General features: G+C 50.6%; 1 protein-coding gene across 1 annotated transcript in view; it reads right to left on the bottom strand.

Moving 5' to 3' along the window:
* Positions 1 to 23,715, bottom strand: part of PODXL (podocalyxin like) — a 60,584-nt gene that overhangs the window by 17,975 nt on the left and 18,894 nt on the right. Inside the window, exon 2 of the mRNA XM_064141519.1 lies at positions 923 to 1,756. Within this exon, the coding sequence (XP_063997589.1) occupies positions 923 to 1,756 (834 nt within the window). The remainder of the gene's footprint in view (positions 1 to 922; positions 1,757 to 23,715) is intronic.

Raw genomic sequence — 23,715 nt, forward strand, 5'->3', positions numbered from 1 at the left:
CCAGGAGGATGATTAGGTGACTGGAAGGCACTGCCTTATGAGGAGAGGCTGAGGGACCTGGGGCTGTTTAGTCTGGAGAAGAGAAGACTGAGAGGGGATTTGATAAATGTTTATAAGTATCTGAGGGCTGCCAGGAGTGGGGGACAGGCTCTGCTCCCTGCTCCCTGGGGTAGGACAAGGAGCAATGGGTCTAAGTTGCAGCGAAGAGGTTCCACCTCAACATAAGGGGGAACTTCTTTACTGTAAGGGTCCCAGAGCACTGGAACAGGCTCCTTCTCTGGAGCCTTTCAAGGCCTATCTGCATGTGTTCCTCTGTGTGCTAGATTGTGTGGTCCTGCTCTGGCAGGGGGGGCTGGACTCAATGATCTCCTTGGGTCCATTCCAACCCCTAACATTCTCTGATCCTGTGACTCATTACTTGAATTTCACTAACTGCATTGGCTCAATCTCCAGTGATGACAACAGGGACCTAAACAACCAGTTGTGATGGAGACAATGGTGCTGGCCAAGAGGATGACACCCTGTGGGAATGCAGTGTGAGAGGGAATTACAACAGCCAGTCTGTGGCCATTCAGCCTTGGCTCCCACAGGGAGACGAGAGTGGACACCTGGTTAATGAGAAAAACAGGGTGTGATGTATCTAAAAGTCTGGGTTGTTCTTGCCTAGATGATGCTCTATGCTCTAGACTATACAGATGGAGTCAGAACAAACAATAAAGGTCTCTGGTGGGATTCACACTGACTCATGTGGAGTCCATGTGGTATCCCTTGCTAAGAGATGGAGACCTACACCCTGTTCCTAGAAGGAAGGTTTGTGGCTAACACCCCCCCCGTCAGGACAGGAGGTATTTAGTGTAGCCAAGAGAAAAGCCCACAGAAGTGCTACCCAGTATAAGGAATCGAGATTCTCATCTTCTATTACCTCCTCCTGAAGTTGGTGCGGTGGTTGCCTCTGAGACCTTTGCAGTGCTGTCAGGTGGTAAAGATGGAGAGGCTTTGCTAGTGGGGTGGGACACAGGTCCACCAAGAGGGGTAACAGAAGTGCCAGTGCTTCCAAGTGTGCTGGCAGAGGCCAATCCTGGAACTGGAGAACTGGAAGAAGAGTCAGGCTGTTTTGAGATAGGTGTGGGAGGAGTGACACAAGAATCCTTGAGCCCAGGACAAGAGCTGGTCACTGGCACTCCAGTGCTTGCAGTGGTGCTGGTCAACTGGTCCACAGACTGGCTTCCCTGAGCTTTCAGGCTGGGAGAGGATGCAACCCCAGTTCCTAAACTTCCTGTGGTGGCTGGAGTGCTGCTGACAGAACTGGGGGCAGGACGTTGAGTAGCAGTGTCTGCCAAGCCTCCCAAGTTGCCTGAAGTGCTAGTCTTCTGCTGGGCAGCACTGGAGGTTACAGCATGGCTGGTTGGTGATGCTCTAGAGCTGGCTGAGGAGCTGTTCTGCTGAGGTGGGTGGGGTGCTGATGTGGGGATGAGTGGTAGGTTTCCTGGGTTGTCTGGGGAGGTGAGCCCTTGACTTGTGAAAGATGGTTTCACAGAGGTGGATGGTGGACTTGTAATGGTGGTCACTGCAGCAGTGGTGGTTGTTACCACAGAGGTGGACAATGAATTTTCTAGCTTGTTTGCAGGGGTGGTCCCTTGAACTACGGCAGCTGATGGGGTCGAGGTGGGTGATGGCTCTCCTGGTTTGCTTGTAGTAATTGTGGTGACCTTTCCTCCTGGGGTTGAAGGAGTTGGAGCATCCTGAGAGCTGACACCTAGGAAGTAAAAACACCGAGATGAACTTGGAGCTAAGATGAATTTGTGAATGCCCCATCCCTGGAGATGTGCAAGGTATGGTTAGAGGAGGCTCTGAGCAACCTGGTCTAGCAGCAGAAGTCCTAGCCTAAGGCAGTGGGGTCAAACTAGATGGTCTTCATAGAACCAACCAGGATGGAAGAGACCTCCAAGATGATCCAGGCCAACCTAGCACCCAGCCCTAGCCAGTCAACCAGACCATGGCACTAAGTGCCTCAGCCAGGCTTTGCTTCAACACCTCCAGGGATGGTGACTCCACCACCTCCCTGGGCAGCCCATTCCAATGCCAATCACTCTCTCTGCCAACAACTTCCTCCTAACATCCAGCCTAGACCTCCCCCACCACAACCTGAGACTGTGTCCCCTTGTTCTGTTGCTGGCTGCTTGGCAGAAGAGACCAACCCCACCTGGCTACGGCCTCCCTTCAGGTAGTTGTAGACAGCAATGAGGTCTGCCCTGAGCCTCCTCTTCTGCAGGCTGCACACCCCCAGCTCCCTCAGCCTCTCCTCACAGGGCTGTGCTCCAGGCCCCTCACCAGCTTTGTTGCCATTCTCTGGACACCTTCCAGCACCTCAACATCTCTCTTGAATTGAGGAGCCCAGACCTGGACACTGGATAGGATGGATTTGGGCTCTGTGTAGGCATTGGGAAGAGGAGAGAGTGTTTCATGTGGAAGAGTCCTACAGTGACTGTAGGACATCAAACTGTCTGACCACTGCAGGGGGAATGCAGAGCCAGGAGAAGAAGTGTGTAGGTCTCCTGAGTCACAGTTCCTGTTTCTCCACCAGCTGACAGCAGCCTTTTCTGAAAACACCACCAAGAGTGAGCTTAGCTGAAAATAGCAACGTGAACTATTTTAGGAAACCCTGGATTTATGAGAAAGCATCTCCACTCCAGCTGAAGGAAAAGAGCTTTTGTGGAGATGTCCTATTTCCTGCAGACTAACCAATGTCTGCAAGAAAAGAGGTGAGGAAGCAAAATACAGGCAGGAAGACCTAGCAGGTGAAAGCTAGGTATTAAAGAGAGGAGGGAGTTCTCATCTAGCCACCTCCTTAGTTGTGTTATTATCTTGCCTATCTTGGATCCTCAGCTGTGGTTGCACCAAACTGGAAACCAGGCTTCCAGTTAACCACAAAATGGGATCACAGGATGTTAGTGGTTCACAGGATCACAGGATATTAGGGGTTGGAAGAGACCTCCACAGATCAAGTCCAACCCCCCTGCCAGAGCAGGACCATACGATCTAGCTCAGGTTGCACAGAAAAGCATCCAGACAGGGCTGTAGGAGCAGACAGGAGATTTGACAAGAGATGCTTAAAAACAGACACACAAACAAAGTATGCTAAAGGTAGAAACAGCAAAAAGAGATATAGAAAAGAAAGGATTCCCAGAGAACTGTTCTTTTTATCTCTTCCTCCTTGACTGTCCACCCGTGCCAAATCTCAGCTGCAGACCCAGGGGTAATAACTGGTAATGAGCCCCTGTTTGCCTGGGCTGGCTGCCAGTATTGCCTGATGACTGTCCTCAATAGAAGAAATTGAAAGGATCTGGTCCAAGGAGGAGAGAAGCCCTGCAACCACGGGCTGGTGGCAATATCAGCCAGACAGGATTATGTTCAGTGCCCCCTTAGCATGAAAATTCCTCACAAAAGATACCATCCTTCCTACTGCAGCAAACAAATGACCCTTTCATGCTGTGAGCTCCAGAGATAAAAGGATTTAATGCATGCTATGAGAGTGAAGAAGGATGGAGGAGTGGTCCTCTAAGCCATTGCTCCCCTTAGCAGGAGGAGATCCTTTCCAAACCCAACCCCCCCAGAAAAAATTCACTTGAATTTCAGCCAGAGTTTTCCAGGAGGCAGTGAAAACTACCTGCCCCTGACCTTCCTGGCTGCATTTTGGCACAGTAAAGCCACTTACTTGGTTTCACTTTTTGGACTGTTGCCAATTTCCATTTTTAAGGAAAATAAGGTGGTCTAGCACCTATGGGTATATTCTGATAGCACTGGTTGCAGGCAGCTTAATGCTTTGGTCTGCACCTTTCCTCTCACACATATCACTCAGAAACTCCCAAACTCTTACTCATTTGTGTTGGTGTGGAGTAGACCCACAGGAGACCCACCATGAGAGTGGTGAGAGCCTGGAATGGGTTGCCCAGGGAGGTGGTTGAGGCCCCATGGCTGGAGGTGTTTAAGGCCAGGCTGGCTGAGGCTGTGGGCAGCCTGCTCTAGGATAGGGTGCACCTGGGCATGGCAGGGGGTTGGAACTAGCTGCTCCTTGTGGTCCCCTTCAACCCTGACTGATTCTATGATTCTAGAAGGAAAGCACAAGTCCCACACACACACATCTGTGTGCAGTGGCCAAACAGCCTGGAGGAAATGAGTCCACTGCAAAAACATGATTTCATTTCCCATGACCGTGACTGTGATACGGTGTAGGTACAATGGGGACAACCCTGGAGGGGGGAGAACTTTCCCTTATTGCTAGCTATCAAGGTTGCCCAGAAAGGTGGCAGCTGTCCCATCTTTGTAAAAATTCAAGATCAGGTTGTCTGGGGCTCTGAGCAACCTGATCTAGCTGAAGATGTCCCGGATAAATGCAAGGGAGTTGGAGGGGGTGACCTGTAAAGGTCCCTTTCAGTGCAAACCACTCCATGATTATTGCTGTCTACAACTACCTGAGGGGTGGTTGTGGCCAGGGGGAGGTTGCTCTCTTCTCTCAGGTGGCCAGCACCAGAACAAGAGGACACAGCCTCAGGCTGTGCCAGGGGAGATTTAGGCTGGAGGTGAGGAGAAAGTTCTTCACTGAGAGAGTCATTGGGCACTGGAATGGGCTGCCCGGGGAGGTGGTGGAGTCGCCGTCCCTGGGGCTGTTCAAGGCAGGATTGGACGTGGCACTTGGTGCCATGGTCTGGCCTTGAGCTCTGTGGCAAAGGGTTGGACTTGATGATCTGTGAGGTCTCTTCCAACCCTGATGGTACTGTGATACTGTGTGATACTGTGATGATTCTCTCTTATGCCATAATTCTGTGATCAAGATGGGCACTACCTGAAGGGAGGCTGTAGCCAGGTGGGGTTGGTCTCTTCTCCCAGGCAAGCAGCAAGAGAGAAGGGGACACAGTCTCAGGTTGTGGTGGGGCAGGTCTAGGCTGGATGTTAGGAGGAAGTTCCTGCCAGAGAGAGTGATTGGCATTGGAATGGGCTGCCCAGGGAGGTGGTGGAGGCACCATCCCTGGAGGTGCTCAAGCAAAGCCTGGATGAGGCACTTAGTGCCATGGTCTAGTTGATTGTCTGGGGCTGGGTGCTAGGTTGGCCTGGATGATCTTGGAGGTCTCTTCCAACCTGGTTGATTCTATGATTCTATGATTCTAAGTTCAGCCCCCAGTGAGCAACAGTCAGGAGGTTGGAAGTGTCACTGTCAATCCTCACTGCTATGGGCACTCCTGGATGGAGCTGGTGTTGAAGTGCTGTGGTCAGGAGATGCTGGAATGTGAAAAGCCATCCAAATGCATGAGAAAAGATCACAGAAGTATAGAGCGGTTTAGGTTGGAAGGGACCTCAAAGATCATCTAATTCCAAGCCTTTGCCATAGCACAGGTTGCTCAAGGTCTCATCCAACATGGCCTTGAACACCTCCAGGAAGGAAGCAGTCACAACCTCCCTGGGCAACCTGTGCCAGTGTCTCACCACTGAAACATCTCATCTTGCTGGGTGACATGGTCATTAGTCACCACTTAGCCCACTCAGTGTCTCTTTTTAACCCTGGGAATATGCTTATGGATGTCTTTCATGGGTCTTTCTGCAGACCCAGACCTCCCCATCCTTTGCTGGTTTGATGTTTAGAGCCATGTTTCTGGAGCACAGACAGCAGTCCAGGGCCCTTCTCCAGGTTTAGTAGCTGCCTCTTTTCCTCACCTTGCAATAAACCCCACAGGTTTAGGTGGTGATGAGCATTGTGCCTTCAAACATATAGCATCATAGAAAGGGACCTCAAAGATCACCCAGTTCCAACCCCCCAGCATAGGCAGGGACACCTCCCACTAGGACAGGTGGCTCAAGGCCTCATCTGACCTGGCCTTGAACACCTCCAGGGAGGTGCACTGGTTTGTGTCATAGAATCATAGAATCAACCAGGTTGGAAGAGACCTCCAACATCATCCAGTCCAACCTATAACCCTGCCCTAAACAATCACCTAGACCATGGCACTAAGTGCCTCAGCCAGGCTTTGCTTCAACACCTCCAGGCACAGCAACTCCTCCACCTCCCTGGGCAGCCCATTCCAATGCCAATCACTCTCTCTGCCAACAACTTCCTCCTAACATCCAGCCTAGACCTCCCCTGGCACAACTTGAGACTGTGTCCTCTTGTTCTGCTGCTGCTTGCCTGGCAGAAGAGACCAACCCCACCTGGCTACAACCTCCCTTCAGGTAGTTGTAGACAGCAATGAGGTCAGCCCTGAGCCTCCAGTCAAGGGCCATGCTTCTGAGGTGAGTGCCACAGCTCAGGAGCTGCACACCACAGCTCAGCGGCTGCACACCACAGCTCAGCAGCTGCGCACCACAGCTCAGGGGCTGCACACCACAGCTCAGGGGCTGCACACCACAGCTCAGCAGCTGCACACCACAGCTCAGCAGCTGCACACCACAGCTCAGGGGCTGCACACCACAGCTCAGCAGCTGCACACCACAGCTCAGCAGCTGCACACCACAGCTCAGCAGCTGCGCACCACAGCTCAGGAGCTGCACACCACAGCTCAGCAGCTGCACACCACGGCTCAGCAGCTGCACACCACGGCTCAGGAGCTGCACACCACAGCTCAGCAGCTGCACACCACAGCTCAGGGGCTGCACACCACAGCTCTGAGGCTGCGCACCACAGTATCACAGTATCACAGTATCACAGTATCACAGTATCACCAAGGTTGGAAGAGACCTCACAGATCATCAAGTCCAACCTGTTAACACAGAGCTCCACCATGTCCCTGGGCAGCCCATTCCAGTGTCCAATGACTCTCTCAGTGAAGAACTTTCTCCTCACCTTGAGCCTAAATTTCCCCTGGCATAGCTTGAGGCTGTGTCCTCTCGTTCTGGTGCTGGCCACCTGAGAGAAGAGAGCAACCTCCTCCTGGCCACAACCACCCCTCAGGTAGTTGTAGACAGCAATAAGGTCACCCCTGAGCCTCCTCTTCTCCAGGCTAACCAATCCCAGCTCCCTCAGCCTCTCCTCGTAGGGCTGTGCTCAAGACCTCTCACCAGCCTCGTCGCCCTTCTCTGGACACGCTCAAGCATCTCAATGTCCCTCCTAAACTGGGGGGCCCAGAACTGAACACAGGACTCAAGGTGTGGTCTAACCAGTGCAGAGTACAGGGGCAGAATGACCTCCCTGCTCCTGCTGACCACACCACTCCTGATGCAGGAATTTCTTCAAGTATTGCTCCAGAAATCTATGAAAATCATTTGCCATTAAGAAAGACAATAACCTTTGTTTTCCCAAACACACTAGAAATCCTGTTCCTTATCTCTTACAAATCTATGTTACATCTTTCATGAAAAGCTCCCCTAGATCTGCAACCCCAAAACCTAAGAAAAACAACAAAAGTTTAAACAAAAGAGAAGTTTCCTCTTGGTACCAGAAATTTGAAAGCATAACCAAAACAAAGCATAGGGTATAGGCCTGTCCGGCACTGTAATGAGGATGCATGTGTTCATTCACTGTGCATCCACCTCATCCCAGCAGACCTTAAGGAGATAAGAGTGCATGTACAAGGTCCACAGTTCCTGTGAATCTATGCTTCTGCCAGGACCATGAAGGAATCACCTCAGCAACTAGTAATTCATTGGCGTACTAAACGTAGAGCAGTAGGCTGTCATCATATACTACATATGATTAAAAGTAACAGTTATGAATACTATAGTGATAAAATTCAACTGCTAAGGCAAATTAGTTTGCATGGTCAATCGGAGAAATGCATTAAAAATTCTCAGTGTGCTGGCGGCTGCAATGAAAAGGTTCACAGAAGCATGCAGAAATAGCAAATCAAACCGTCAGAATCCTTCCTTGTTACTTGTTTGTCCTGGAGTCCTGTACCCCTAAATTCCTCTCCTGCCCAGACTTCGGGGGGAAGAGGGAAAGCCGCCTGGTTTCCCCCCCGCCCTCGCCTGCCCTGCAGCTGTGAAGGGGGTGAGCAAAGGAGTTCTGCCCACACGAGGCAGTGACCGCGCTGGAATCAGGCTGGGATCAGCCGTGCGCTTTCGCGCCTAAGGTGTGGTAGCTCTGCCCTTTGTCTAGTGAAGGTTATAAATATTGGGGGTCTTCCCACCTTTGGGGTTCCCGCTTTGGATTTTATCCCTGCTTGGATGCTCGTGATTGCCTGAGAGCTCCCCCACTCTCCCCTTGCCTTGGATGCAGAGAGATCTTCAAAGAACGGCTTCCCCATTGACACCTTTGTAAGCCTAACGACTCTTAATAAGCAGTATCACAGTATTATTAGGATTGGAAGAGACCTCACAGATCATCAAGTCCAACCCTTTACCACAGAGCTCAAGGCTAGACCATGGCACCAAGTGCCACGTCCAATCCTGCCTTGAACAGCTCCAGGGATGGCGACTCCACTACCTCCCCGGGCAGCCAATTCCAGTGTCCAATGACTCTCTCAGTGAAGAACTTTCTCCTCACCTCCAGCCTAAATTTCCCCTGGCGCAGCCTGAGGCTCAGGAGCTGCACACCACAGCTCAGAGGCTGCACACCACAGCTCAGCAGCTGCACACCACAGCTCAGAGGCTGCACACCACAGCTCAGCAGCAGCGCACCACGGCTCAGAGGCTGCACACCACAGCTCAGAGGCTGCACACCACAGCTCAGCAGCTGCACACCACAGCTCAGGGGCTGCACACCACAGCTCAGAGGCTGCACACCACAGCTCAGCAGCTGCACACCACAGCTCAGAGGCTGCACACCACAGCTCAGCAGCTGCACACCACAGCTCAGAGGCTGCACACCACAGCTCAGAGGCTGCACACCACAGCTCAGGGGTTGCACACCACAGCTCAGCAGCAGCGCACCACCACCAGTCACACTGTGAAGCGCTGCTCTGGTGGTGACCTCGTTGCAAGTAGCTGCGTGGTGTTTTGCCTGCTGGAGAAGATGCTCAGAGGGTGTAGCTTCTCTGGAAAGGTCACGGCTTGGAGCACAGCAACGAGAAGCACAACGGTGCGAGATGCAAAGCGAAAGGACATGTCCTGTCCCCAAGCCACCACCTCTCCATGGAGCTCCTCTGATTAATTCCCTGCCCAACAGCTTCCCACTTCCTATTTCAGTAACGCCTCCCCCCCCCCAACATCCACCTTGTTGGAACAGCTCAGATTGGCTGAGAATCTATTAATAGTGAGAAAAGGAAGCCCAGAAGAATAACTTAGGAAGTGGAGACTGACACACCCCACCGCTGGCGGGCTGAGCCCAGCTTGGAGCCTTACCCCAGCCGGCTCCTGCTCCTCCCAAGGCGGGATGAGAAAGCTAAGGAGCTCAAGCAGCCCAGGGAAGGGGAAGGGATGTGAGCCAGGCCTGAGGAAGTTCCTATTTTCCTCCCCACCACCACCACCTTTTTTTTTTGCATCCTTTCCTGATTAAATAAGGACAACAGGTTGGTTTTTGTCACAGAGAAAGTGGGGACTGAAACTCCAGGGGTGGCATTCTGCTCGGGTACAGAGTACGCCAAAGCAAGCGAGGAGGCTCCTGGTCTTTTCTTTGAGTCACAAGAGGTTCCTGGGCTAAAGGAGTGTTTTATCCCCTCCCCTGCAATGCAGCTGTGTCTGAGCTGGAGCAGAGAGCAGTGGCTGCAGAGGACAGGAAATCTGTCACCTCCTTTGAAAGCTGTGAGAGCAGATCAGATTGGCAGAATATCACAGAATGCTCTTATTTATCCTGGAATGGAGCTGGGCTACAGAGCAAATGGTTGCCTCAAGGGCTTGCAAACTGTGCCTGTCTAGAGGCTCTCTCAAAGAATCATAGAATCAACCAGGTTGGAGAGATCTCCAAGCTCATCCAGTCCAACCTAGCACCCAGCCCTAGCCAATCAACTAGACCATGGCACTAAGTGCCTCATCCAGGCTTTGCTTGAAGACCCCCAGGGACAGTGCCTCCACCACCTCCCTGGGCAGCCCATTCCAATGCCAATCACTCTCTGTGTGAAGAACTTCTTCCTAATATCCAGCCTATACCTACCCTGGCACAACTTGAGACCGTGTCCCCTTGTTCTATTGCTGGTTGCCTGGCAGAAGAGGCGGGTTCCAAACAGCACCACCAGCCATCCCTACCTGCTGGGATTTTGGTGAGGCATTCCTCATCCCATAGCTATTAATGTGCACTTGGCACCTTCCCCCTTTCAAAGAGTTATGGCAGCACAGGAAAGACATGGGCCTGTTGGAACAGGTCCAGAGGAGGCAACAACTATGATCAGAGGGCTGGAACCCCTCTGTTGTGAGGAAATACTGAGAACTGGGTTATCCCCAAGGATCAGTGCTGGGCCCAGTCCTGTTCACTATCTTCATTGATGATCTGGACCAGGGGATTGAGTCCAGCATCAGTAAGTTTGCAGATGACACCAAGCTAGCAGCAGGTGTGGAGCTGTTGGAAGGTAGGAGAGCCCTGCAGAGGGACTTTGGCAGGCTGGATGGGTGGGCAGAGGCCAATGGGGTGAGATTGAACAAGGCCAAGTGCAGGGTTCTGCACTTTGGCCACAACAACCCCAAGCAGCACTACAGGCTGGGGACAGAGTGGCTGGAGAGCAACCACGCAAAGAGAGACCTGGGGGTACTGGTAGAGAGTAGCTGAAGATGAGCCAGCAGTGTGCCCAGGTGGGCAGCAGAGCCAATGGCATCCTGGCCTGCATCAGGAAGAGTGTGGCCAGTAGGACAAGGGAGGTTATTCTGCCCCTGAACTCAGCACTGGTCAGACCACACCTTGAGTGCTGTGTCCAGTTCTGGGCTCCTCAATTCAAGAGAGATGTTGAGGTGCTGGAATGTGTCCAGAGAAGGGCAACAAAGCTGGTGAGGGGCCTGGAGCAGAGCCCTGTGAGGAGAGGCTGAGGGAGCTGGGGCTGTTTAGGCTGGAAAAGAGGAGGCTCAGGGCAGACCTCATTGCTGTCTACAACTACATGAAGGGAGGCTGTAGCCAGGTGGGGTTGGCCTCTTCTGCCAGGCAACCAGCAACAGAAGAAGGGGACACAGTCTCAGGTTGTGGTGGGGCAGGTCTAGGCTGGATGTTAGGAGGAAGTTGTTGGCAGAGAGAGTGATTGGCATTGGAATGGGCTGCCCAGGGAGGTGGTGGAGTCACTGTCTCTGGAAGTGTTGAAGCAAAGCCTGGCTGAGGCACTTAGTGTCATGGATTGTTTAGGGCTGGGTGCTAGGTTGGACTGGATGATCTTGGAGGTCTCTTCCAGTCTCTCTGGCTGATTCTATGACTCTGTGATCTTTTTGGAAGTGTCTGTCATGACAGGACAAGGAGGGGGATGATTTTAAGCTAAAGGAGGGGAGATTGAGACTAGTTAGTAGGAATAATTTTTTTCTTACCATGAGGTTGGCAAAACATAGGCCCAGGTAGCCCAAAGAGGTGATAGATGTCTCATCACTTGAGACATTCAAGGTCAAGTATGGAGATGCTCTGAGCAACTTGATGTAGTTGCAGGTGTCCCTGCTGACTGCAGGGGAGCTGCACTGGACGACACTTAAAGGTGCCTTCCAATCCAAAACATTCTCTGCTTCTTTGGTTCTGAGATGCACTTCCAAACTGGCATCAGCCAACCTCTTTGCTGCCAGTCTCATCATCAACATTATGAAATGGTTTCACCCAGGCCAAAGACCAGCTTGGCTTCCTGGGTGAGAAAATGGGGACAGGTCCAGCAGCTGCTGCCAGAGCACTTTCAGACTGGAATCCCTCGGTCCAATTATCCAGTGCAGGGCTGTCTGTCCTTTCCAAAACCCTTACAGACTAAAAGCTGCTGCAGAACAGTCTAGACAGATATGCACTGCAAAATATTGCAGATGAGACCTGATGGCTGGATCCAATCCATGCCACACCATCACTCAGGAAGGAAATCAGTTTATTTGGACTCTGATTTAAAGTCAATGGACTGGTTTGAAGCAGGGAACCTCCTTTACCTTGCTGTGTAAAAGCTCTGTTGAAGAGACCCTTCAGATCAGTGCTTTTTAGATCCTACATGCAAGTGACAGTGAAATCAAGGCAATAATGCTGACAAGTCTCCTGTTCTCTGCTGTCAAATGGAATGAGCCTACAGCTTGTGTCCTGAAGGTGTTAGCCAGTAAGCTCTTACTGGGTGACTCTGGCAGGGCAAAAAAGGATGTGCTTCAAGCTCTCAGATGTGTTGCTCTGTTTCTGTATGTGTGCTGGTTTGAGCCTAGCTGGGATATTTTGGTGAGAGGAATTAGATGATAGGCTGTGGAAAGGAAACAGTGGTGATGTCTGCTTCACTCATAGGCTTGCTGAGATGGATAATATGTGAGAGGAATTAGATGATAGGCTGTGGAAAGGAAACAGTGGTGATGTCTGCTTCACTCATAGACTTGCTGAGATGGATAATATGTGAGAGGAATTAGATGATAGGCTGTGAGAAGGAAACAGTGGTGATGTCTGCTTCACTCATAGGCTTGCTGAGATGGATAATATGTGAGAGGAATTAGCTGATAGGCTGTGGAAAGGAAACAGTGGTGATGTCTGCTTCACTCATAGGCTTGCTGAGATGGATACAAACAAGAACACAAACATAGATATGGCAGTCTCTCTCTGGGTTTTGGGCTGAACTTCTCTCTCTAACCCAACCTGCCATCTGCCTGATTAATCCATCTGCTTCCTAACTCCCCGCCTTGGCTGACCCTCCAAAATACCTTGAGCGTAAGGCAAAGTCTTGGCTAAGGTAGAGGGGTGGAAGAAGGTGGCAGGGTGGTTGGGAGTCCCTCCTGGGGACTCAAAGTGTGTGTGTGTGTGAGGGTTACACCCAAACCATCACACTATGGAAAGGAACATGCAGGGCTTCCTCCTGCATGGCTACAATGTGTGCTAGTTTGAGCCCAGCTGGGATAGTTTGGTGAGAGGAATTAGTTTATGGGCTGTGAGAAGGAAACAGTGGAGATGTCTACTGCACTCATAGGCTTGCTGAGATGGATAGAAACAAGAACACAAACATAGATAACAGAGCTGCTCTCTGGCTTTGGGCTGCACTTCCCTCTCTAACCTGCTGTCTGTGTAACTAATCCTTCTGCTTCCTAACTCCCCCTGGCTGATCCTCCAAACTCACATTGAACTTAAGGCAAAGTCTGGGATAAGGCAGAGAGGTGGAAAGGAGGTGGAAGGGTGGTTGAGAGCCCTTCCTGGGGACTCTGGTTTCTGGGAGGGCTGCTGTGTTTCTATATTACTTTTTACCTTGTCTATTTCTGCCTATAGCTGTATATAGATTGTAAATACCTGCTTGTATCTTGTGCTGAGCTGTAAATATAAAGCTCCATTATTTGATTTCCAGATCAGCTGAGCTTCATCTGGGTGATTTTCTTAAGTGTGGAGGGGTGGGTAACACCCAAACCATCACACAATGCCAGCCTGGGCATACAGTATCACACAGTATCACAGTATCATCAGGGTTGGAAGAGACCTCACAGATCATCAAGTCCAACCCTTTACCACAGAGCTTACCTCAGGGAGCAGGACTTGACTCAAACTTCATGTGAGCTTCAGCTGCTCCACCCTTCCTGTCAGATCTGCCTTGCTTTCTTTTATTCACACAGCAGACTTTAAACCTCCTTGGTTTCCACCAAGAAACCCATCCAGAGCCTGAGGTGCCTTTCCTGCCAGGACTGCAGTGCACATCCCCAAAATCCAGGTTCTGATGAACAGGCATTTTCTGAGGAGAAACCTGCTTCATTAACAAATTCCACATCAGCTCTTTCTGTGCTGTTGGAGCCAGCTCAGCTCATCTGCTCTCACATTTGGAAGTATGACAACTATTAAAAAGAATCATCCTAAGGCATATATCTCCACTCAGATGCTCTCCTCTTCCTCTGCAGCCCTCACATGCCTCCTTCTCACTCCCTTGCTCCCTCTGAACATTACTTTTGGGGCAGCAAAAATGAGCTAATCTCCTGTACTAGTTACTGACCACACAGTGGACTTGAGGGGAGCAGAAGTAGCTCAATGCTCCTCACACCCATTGCTCTCAAAAGCATTGTTATGGAATTGTCTTCCATGCCACATCTCAACTTCTTCTGATTTCTCCCTAAAGACTATTTCTTGCCAGAAAATTGTGATCAGAATTATCTTTCACCTAAAGAGAACCAAATGGTTCATCCTAGCTACTGCTTCAGTTCACTGCTCATTTACCATACTGGTTACTGACCACACAGTGGACTTGAGGGGAGCAGAAGTAGCTCAATGCTCCTCACACCCATTGCTCTCAAACCCATTGTTACTGAATTGTCTTCCACACCTCAACCTCTTCTGAATTTCTCCTTAAACACTATTTCTTGCCAGAAAATTGTGATCAGAAGCATCTTTCACCCAAAAAGAACCAACTGGGCCATCCTAGGTACTGCTTCAGTCCACTGCCAGCTCCAGCCACAGGTGAGGGATACCAGTAGTGGTAGGAATCATAGAATTGTATTGGTTGGAAAAGACCTTTAAGATCATTAAGTCCAGCTATTAACCCTTCACTGTCAAGTCCACCACTACACCATGTCCCTCAGCACCATATCTAGGCACCTTTTAAATCTCTCCAAGGATGGGGGATTCAACATAGAATCACAGAATGATAGAATCAACCAGGTTGGAAGAGACCTCCAAGATCACCCAGTCCAACCTGGCACCCAGCCCTGTCCAATCAACTAGACCATGGCACTGAGTGCCTCAGCCAGGCTTTTCTTTATGTTCAGGTCACCTCCAGGGATGGCTGGGGGACAGAGTCTCAAGTTGTGCCAAGGGAGGTCTAGGCTGGATGTTAGGAGGAAGTTGTTGGCAGAGAGAGTGATTGGCATTGGAATGGGCTGCCCAGGGAGGTGGTGGAGTCGCCATCCCTGGAGGTGACTTGAACATCAAGAAAAGCCTGGATGAGGCACTTAGTGCCATGGTCTGGTTGATTGTTTAGTGCTGGGTGCTAGGTTGGCCTGGATGATCTTGGAGATCTCTTCCAACCTGGTTGATTCTATGATTCTATGAAAACTGCCATAACACCATGAGTCTGTTGCACACCAAACACCTGGGATTGTCTTGTATAACTTCCATGCTCTAAGTCCTTCAGATGCTCTCTCAGACTTTTGTCTGCCAACACGATTGCTAAAAACCCCTTTTGAAACAAACCAAGCAAACCTAAACAGATTCAGAGCTTTGACTTGCCTGAACTTAGAGAGGAATCTCATGTCCGCAGGAAGGACCAAGAGACTAAGACTACCAGATCAGCAATGCCACCTTGACCCCATGAGAAGACCACCCAACTTCACTGCCCCTATCCTGTGGGGGTTGAACACTGGCCCATTAATCGATGTCAGCACTAAGGAGCTACAAAGCTGGTGGCAAGGTGATGTCAAGGAGACCTTCAGAAAAGCCAGCACTAAGAGTTGCTTGTCCAAGGCTACCAGTTTGCTCTAGGGGGATGAATTGTCACTGAGTGTCTCATCCAGGCTTTGATTGAACACAGTCCTGTGAGGAGAGGCTGAGGGAGCTGGGGGTATGCAGCCTGCAGAAGAGGAGGCTCAGGGCTGATCTCATTGCTGTCTACAGCTACCTGAAGGGACATTGCAGCCAGGTGGGGTTGGCCTCCTCTGCCAGGCACGCAGCAATAGAACAAGGGGACAGAGTCTCAAGTTGTGCCAGGGGAGGTCTAGGCTGGATGTTAGGAGGAAGTTGTTGGCAGAGAGAGTGATTGGCATTGGAATGGGCCAGGGAGGTGGTGGAGTCACTGTCCCTGGAGGTCTTCAAGAAGAGACTGGCTAAGGCACTTGGTGCCATGGTCTGGTTGATTGTCTAGGGCTGGGTGCTAGGCTGGCCTGGATGATGTTGGAGGTCTCTTCCAACCTGGTTGATTCTATGATTCTATGATCACAGCAGCAGCCCCTCTTGGACATCTGACCTCCTTCCTCCTGCCCACAGCTGCCACTTGGTGCGTGGAGGTGATGGAAGGGGAGAAATTTATTCATCAAGACACAGCAGAAGTTCCTCCTCCTGCTTCTCACCCCTGAAAGATGAATCATCCATTACTGGCTTTTCCTGGAGGACTACTCCAGACGAGTAGTTAGAAGAAGTGAGAACATGAGGCCCCGAGGCAGGAATGATTTTTATTCAGCCTGATGGCTTGTCTACACAGAGGTGCTCCAGAAAATCAATCTAAAATTAAAAGAAGGTATGATTTCAGAGTGGATTAGCCCAAGTGCACACAACCCACCAGGTGGCCACTCCTGTTCGGCTCTAAATCAGCGCTCATTTAATTTAGCCAAAATGAAGTAGGTGAAATCAAATCAAAGTCTCCTCAGCTCCAATGAGGGGGATCTGAGGCAGTTTCAGAGAGTGAATTCAGGAGAAATCAGGTGGTGGTCCCCACATACACAAGCCCCTAAATGTTGCACTGTGCACTGATGCCGAACAGACATTGGGGATGGGATGCATCTGCCTCCCCAGTTGAGGCTGGTGTTTGCTGAATCCTGGAAGTGGAAGGGTCTGCTTGATAGCAGATATGATGGCACAGCAGACACATGCAGAGCAGATGAGGGCTGTATGTAGGGGAGGAAGAGAAAAAGATTTCCTCCCTGTGGTCTCACCTGTTTCTAGATACTTCCAAAGGCTGGGAGATGTACTAACCTTGCCTGGCAGACCTGAGCAGGATTCCTCAGGTAGAGTAGTGTAGAGTAGGGTTATAGGTTGGTCTTTTCCCACATGAATGTTTCTGTCACTCTGTGATCAGAAGCTCTTGCTATTTGCTCTGCTTTTATCACAGAGGAAGGCAGGACAATGAGAAGACAGTGGCCAGACCAAGTCACAGGACTGTGGAGTGGGTGCATGGTGCAGCAGGTGGTGTTTACTGCCTTTTCCTTGTCCTGCTTTTCTCACTGTCAAGGATATGTTGAAGAGAGTCTAGAGGAGACCAAAAAGATGATAAGAGGGCTGGAGAACCTCTCCTGGGAGGATAGGCTGGGGAAGTTGGATGTGTTCAGCCTGGAGAAGGCTTGGGGGAGACCTCATCATAGAACCAAGCAGGTTGGAAGAGGCCTCCAAGATCATCCAGTCCAACCTAGCACCCAGCCCTGGCCAATCAACCAGACCATGGCACTAAGTGCCTGATCCACTCTTTTTTTGAACACCTCCAGGGATGGTGACTCCACCACCTCCCTGGGCATCCCATTCCAATGCCAATCACTCTCTCTGACAACAACTTCCTCCTAACATCCAGCCTACAATTACCTGAAGGAAGGTTGTAGCCAGGTGGGGTTGGTCTCTTCTCCCAGGCAACCAGCAATAGAACAAGGGGACACAGTCTGAAGTTGTGGCAGGGGAGGTCTAGGCTGGATGTTAGGAGGAAGCTGTTGGCAGAGAGAGTGATTTGCATTGGAATGGGCTGTCCAGGGAGGTGGTGGAGTCACTGTGGCTGGAGGTGTTGAAGCAAAGCCTGGCTGAGGCACTTAGTGCCATGGTCTAGTTGACTGGCCAGGGCTGGGTGCTAGGTTGGTCTGTCTGATCTTGGAGGTCTCTTCCAACCTGGTTGATTCTATGATCCTATGAATCTTTCAGTACCTGAAGGGGGCCTACAGGAAAGCTGGAGAGGGACTACTTATAACAGTCTGTGGTGATAGGGCAACGGTTTTAAATCAGAGCAGAGTAGACTTAGATCAGACATTAGGAAGAAGTGTGTTACTACGAGGATAGTGAGGCACTGGAACAGTTTGCCCAGAGAAGTTGTGGATGCCTCATCCCTGGAAGCATTTATGACCAGGCTGGATGGAGCTGGAAGAGCACCCTGGTGTAGTATGAGGTGCCCCAGCCTATGGCAGGGGGATTGGAACAGAATGATCTTTAAGGTCCCTTCCAACTCAAGCCATTCTGTGATTGCAGGATGACATAAGTAAGTGGCCAGAAGAGCAAGGTGGGCTTGCCTATCCACAGTGGGAAGCAGCCCCTTTCCCTGAGCATACTGCTCTTTTTAGATAGGTCCCTGCTCACTGCAGGGTTGTTGGATTAGATGACCTTTAAAGGTCCCTTCCAACCCAAAATATACTGTGATTCCATGATGCTATGGGTGATAAGGGGACATCAAATCTTTCTCCTCACCCTGCTCTGCAGTTGGCCGGGTTCATATTTGGGTTCATGTCAGAGCTAATACTAGTCAAGTTCAGTGCCATAGCAATGTGTCTGGACTCTCTGAGAGATAAAGTGCTGCAAGGGTCTCACAAAGGGACAGGCAGGCAGATCTCCTGGGGGTAGGTTTTGCAGCCAAAACCATCCCCTTTTTTTCTGACTAGCACAGTGACTCCTGCCATGAAGCTGGGGAGCAGAGGAACTCACAGTATCAATGAATCATTTGGTTTGGAGGAGACCTTTAAGAGCCCAGAACTGCCAGGTTCACCACTAAACCATGGCCCTAAGTGCCATAGCTACATGTTTTTCAAATCCCTTCAGGAATGGTGACTCCACCACTTCCCTGGCCAGCCCATTTCAGGGCTTGACAATCCTTTCTGTTCAGAATTAATTCCTAATGTCCAACCAAAACCACACCTGGTGTAATCTAAGGGTTTCTTCCTCTTGTTTTATCAATTGCTGCTTGGGAGAAATATGCCCCTGCTTCTAGTGAGGGCTCTTCCTAAAGGGAAAAAGCCAACTTCAAACTCCAATAGGGACTACTGTCTTCTCTGGCACCTCTGGAAGGTGTCCAGAGAAGGGCAACAAAGCTGGTGAAAGGCCTGGAACACAAACCCTATGAGGAGAGGCTGAGGGAGCTGGGAGAAGCCTGGAGAAGAGGAGGCTCAGGGCTGACCTCATTGCTGTCTATTAGTACCTGAAGGGAGGCTGTAGCCAGATGGGGTTGGTTTCTTCTCTCAGGCAAGCAGCAACAGAACAAGGGGACACAGCCTCAAGTTGTGCCAGGGGAGGTCTAGGCTGGATGTTAGGAAGAAATTGTTGGCAGAGAGAGTGATTGGCATTGGAATGGGCTGCCCAGGGAGGTGGTGGAGTCTCTGTCCCTGGAGGTGTTGAAGAAAAGCCTGGCTGAGGCACTTAGTGCCATGGTCTGGTTGATTGTCTAGGGCTGGGTGCTAGGTTGGCCTGGATGATGTTGGAGGTCTCTTCCAACCTGGTTGATTCTATGACTCTATGATTCTCACAGCCCAACATAGCCAAACCACAGAGGGGCATTACCATCAGGGATCTAATGCCCAAATTTGTGCCATCAAGGATGCCAACTCAGCCTGAAGCTGAAGTTTGCTGGAGGACCAACATGGAAAAGGTCCAAGTAGTAGCCCTAAGGGGCAGAAAACTAGAGAGGACACTCACTCCAAAGCTAGAGGAACAAGGAGGCCCTAGCCTGGTCATGTGCAGTTCTGGCACAAGGGGAGACCAAAAATGGAGGTGGGTGACTGGAAGGTCAATTTGTGCTGGCACACATCACCACTGTGGCGTTGCAAAGCGTTGTCCTCTGCTCCTTGCACCTCCCTTTCCTCCCCTGAAGATTTACAGCAGGAGTCGCCCTCCTGCAACAGCATTTTGGTGGGAGGCTGCCAGCCCCCCCATGGGGCCATGCTCAGGGCAGGACTTGAAGGATGGTTGCTCCCCCAGAGGGCAGAAAGGGCCAGCGGAAAAGCGATGGAGAGGAGGCGATAAGACTTGGAGCCTCACCCTCCTTTGTGCACCCTGCGCCCTTAATGAGTCACCACTCAGCCCAAATTTACACCCCTCCAGCCAGCCACTTGGTTTTTAACCTTTTCGGGGTTGTAAGTCACATTGCCTCCCCCAGCCCACCAGTATGGCATGCTGGGCCCAAAGACAAGGACCTGAACACGCCTTGGGTCCCCTCCAACTTGAAATATTCTATGGCTTTATGATCTTTGGTCCACCAAGACTCAAAGGTGATGTGGTGTTAAGTGACTAAAGACACAAGTGATGACAAGTGACAGAGTCACCCCCAAGAGACACTGCTGACCCTCACAGCATCACAGAGCGCATTGGGTTGGAAGGGACCTTCAAAGGTCATCTAGACCAACATCCCTGCAGTAAGCAGGAGCATCCCTAACTACATCAAGTTGCTCAGAGCCCCATCAAGCCTGGCCTGGAATGCCTCCAGGGATGGGGTTCTTTGCCACCTCCTCCTCAAGCATCCCAACCTCTCTCTCTGTAACATTTTTGATGATTCCCAGTTAAATACTCTCTCCCCAGCTTTGCTGCTCTTTCAGGCTATGCAGGGGCCAGGTTCCTCAGCTGGCACATCTCTGACACTTGCAAGCCCTCAGTGACATAAATGCTATCACCACACACCCATCACTTCACATCTTTGCAGAAGAGCTGAGCTGGATGGCAGGATCCATCCCTCCACCACGACAGGTCCCCCTTGACCTCAGCTAGCTGAGGTTACCGAGCCAGCAGCCCAGAGATTTCCTGTTGAATCCGTGAGGAGGGCTCCACGCTTCCTTGGGATCCTTTGTGTGTCAGTGCTATTTCAGGTCCCACCTTTTTTTTTAGCTGTTTGTTTTTGTTCAAGTGCCCACCCAGACCTCCCTCAGGGTGGGGTCTTCCTGGATAACTTGCAGGTCTCTGTAGGCACACACAAACCTATGCACCTACACAGTGGATGGCTGTGCATGCGAGCTGAGCCTTTGGGCATGGACTGGACACCCTGGACTTGGCAGGAGGCTCGGTGCTATTCTTTAGGTGGGGAGAGCCTAGGAAGGGAAGGACACAGCCAACCCTCCCTCCTATTCAAAACTATTTAAAGACCGTCTGGCACAGAGTTTCTTTCCCACCAAATGGCCCCAGTGACGATCTGGCTTTACAGGCTGTGTAATCTGATCGACTTCTATTGTTGGCAAATTCAGAATTGCCTCATTATTTAACTCTCCAGAAACAGTCAGGTTTGCAGAAAAAAAGAGCATCTATTTGGGCCTCTCTCTCGTTGTTGCTTTGTTTGGTTTCTTCAAGAGTGCCGAGACTCAGTTTCCTTTTGAAGAACTTCTGTTCTTAGAATCAAGGCATCACAGAACCACAGAAGTTCTTAGATTGGAAGAGGCCTTCAAGCTCTTCAAGTCTAAGCATTAGTTTCACACTGACAAGTCCTTGACCAAACCAAAGCCCCCAGCACAACATCTAAGCACGATGAATAGCTATGCTTGGAAAGGACCACCAGGATCAGCCAGTCCAACCTTCAGCCCAGCATCCTTCATCACTAGACCATAGCCTCAAGCACCACATCCACTCTCCTTTTAAACACATCCAGGGATGGTGACTCCACCACCTCCCTGGGCAGCCTGTTCCAGTGCCTGACCACCTGCTCAGGAAACAACTTCCTCCCAACAGCCAACCTGAACCTCCCCTGATGCAACTCGAGGCCATTTCCTCTTGTCCTATCATTAGTAACTGGGGAGAAGAGAGCAGCTCCAGCCTCACTACAACCTCCTTTTAGGTAGTTGTAGAGGGCAATAAGGTCCCCTCTCAGCCTCTTTTTCTCCAGACTGAACAACCCCAGCTCCCTCAGCCTCTCCTCATAGGTGATGTTTGCCAGACCTCTCCCCAGCCTCGTCATCCTTCTCTGCACCCACTCCAGCAGCTCAGTGTCCCTCCCATACTGTGGTGACCAAAACTGGACACAGTACTCAAGGTGTGGTCTCACCAGTGCTGGGTACAGGGGCATGATCTCCTCCCTAGTCCTGCTGGTCACACCATTTCTGAACTGTTGTGGTTGGAAAAGGCCTCTAAGATCCTTGAGTCCAAATGTCAACCTAACACCAAAAAGGACATTAAACCATGTTCCAAAGAGCCATGTCTACACATGTCTTCAAAACCTCCAGGGATGGTGACTCCATCCCCTTCCTGGGCAATTTATTTCAATGCTGAACCATTCTTTCAGTTAAGAAAGTTTTCCAAATAGCCAATTTAAAGCTCCCCTGCCAAAAATTGAAGCCATTTTGCTTTTGTTCTCTCACCTGACACTAGGAAGTATCTAGTATCAGGTAGTACTAGGAAGAGACCAACTCTCATTTCATTACAACCTCCTTTCAGGGAGTTGTAGAGAGAAAGAAGGTCTTCCCTCAGCCTCCTCTTCTCTGGACTAAACTGCCCCCATTCCTGCAGCTTCTCCTCCTAAGAATTACTCTCTAGACCCTTCACCAGTTTTGTTGCCCTTCTCTGGACATCTTCCAGCACCTCAGTGTCTGTCTTGCAGTGAGAGGCCCAGAACTGAATCTGATATCTGAGGTGCAGCCTCACCAGTGCTGAATACAGGGCAACAATCCCTGCTCTACTCCTGCTGGCCACAGTTTTTCTGACAGGTCAGGATGCTGTTGGCCTTCTTGGCACCCACCCTTCAGTTCTCTTCACCAGCTCCTGCTCTTCTTCCCCTTAATATAATACACATGATCACAGGAATCACTGGTGAAAGATGCAGACAATAAGAGATGCCCCTTTCACGTGCTGCTTTCGTGTGTGATTCTCAAGCACAGAGCACTCATTATCCTGTGGCCTCTTACACATAGCTGTGAGCAACACAGGTGTCATAGAATTACAGAATCATAGAACATTTTGAGTTGGAGAAGACCTTTAAAGGTCGCTTAGTCAAACCTTGTGCAGTGAGCAGGGACACCTTCAAATGCATCGTGTTGGTTAAAGCCCTATCCAATCTCACCCTGAATGCTTCCAGGGATGGAGCATCCAATCACTTCTCTGGGCAATCTGTGCTAGCGTTTCACCACCCTCAGTGTAAAAGGTTTCTTCCTTAGATCTAATGCAAACCTCCCCTCTTTTAGTTTCAGACCATTACCCCTTTGTCCTGTTAGAACAGGCCCTGATAAAAAGATTTGCCTCATCTTTCTTATGGACTTCCTTTAAGGCCACGATAAGGTCTCCCTTAGTAGGAGAGAGGAACCGTGACCATTTCCAGGAAGATGCTCCTGGAAACACTGTGCACTGCCTCACCTCCTTGCTCAGCCACAACTTTCTCAAACAACCCTGGTTGCACTTCCAAACCTCTCCCTGCCTCAGTTTCCCCCATCTCTCTTCATTCAGAAGCTGCTAAGACTTCAGTCGAAGGAGCTGTCTTCATATATGGGCTTGTCCAGCACCTTTCTAACCGAGGCCCCAACTTTGGTTGGGCGCCAGAGCAATACAAATAATTACTAATAGTAATCCCCCTGGGAGTCTATTACATTATGGTTCAGCTTCCTCCCAAACAATTGCTCCTCTTCCTTGCTTTGTATGTTCTTCAAAAGAAGCGGCTGCTGCGCTTTAGGGCTGGGACAGCAGCCGCGGTAAACACACACCCAGCGTTCCTGCTCAGCTGGGCCTGGGCAGCACAGAGGAGATAAATCTGATTTAAGACAATCACATTGTGGGCAGGGGGAAAAAAAAAAATCAAAGGTTGGATGGAAATGGCAACCTAGGAAGCACTAACCAGCGTTTAGCCTGAGGTGTCCCTCAGGGCACATTTATACAGCATGCGGAATAGAATCATAGAATCAGTCAGGGCTGGAAGGGACCACAAGGAGCATCTAGTTCCAACATCACTGCCGTGCCCAGGGACACCCTACCCTAGATCAGGCTGGCCAGAGACACATCCAGCCTGGCCTTAAACACCTCCCTGGGAAACCAGTTCCAGCCTCTCACCACTCTCATGCTCAACAACTTCCTCCTCACCTCCACTCTGAATTTCCCCACCTCCAGCTTCACTCCATTCCCCC

Source organism: Pogoniulus pusillus, chromosome 4 (genome assembly GCF_015220805.1).
Source record: "Pogoniulus pusillus isolate bPogPus1 chromosome 4, bPogPus1.pri, whole genome shotgun sequence".
NCBI classification, from domain to species: Eukaryota; Metazoa; Chordata; class Aves; order Piciformes; family Lybiidae; genus Pogoniulus; species Pogoniulus pusillus.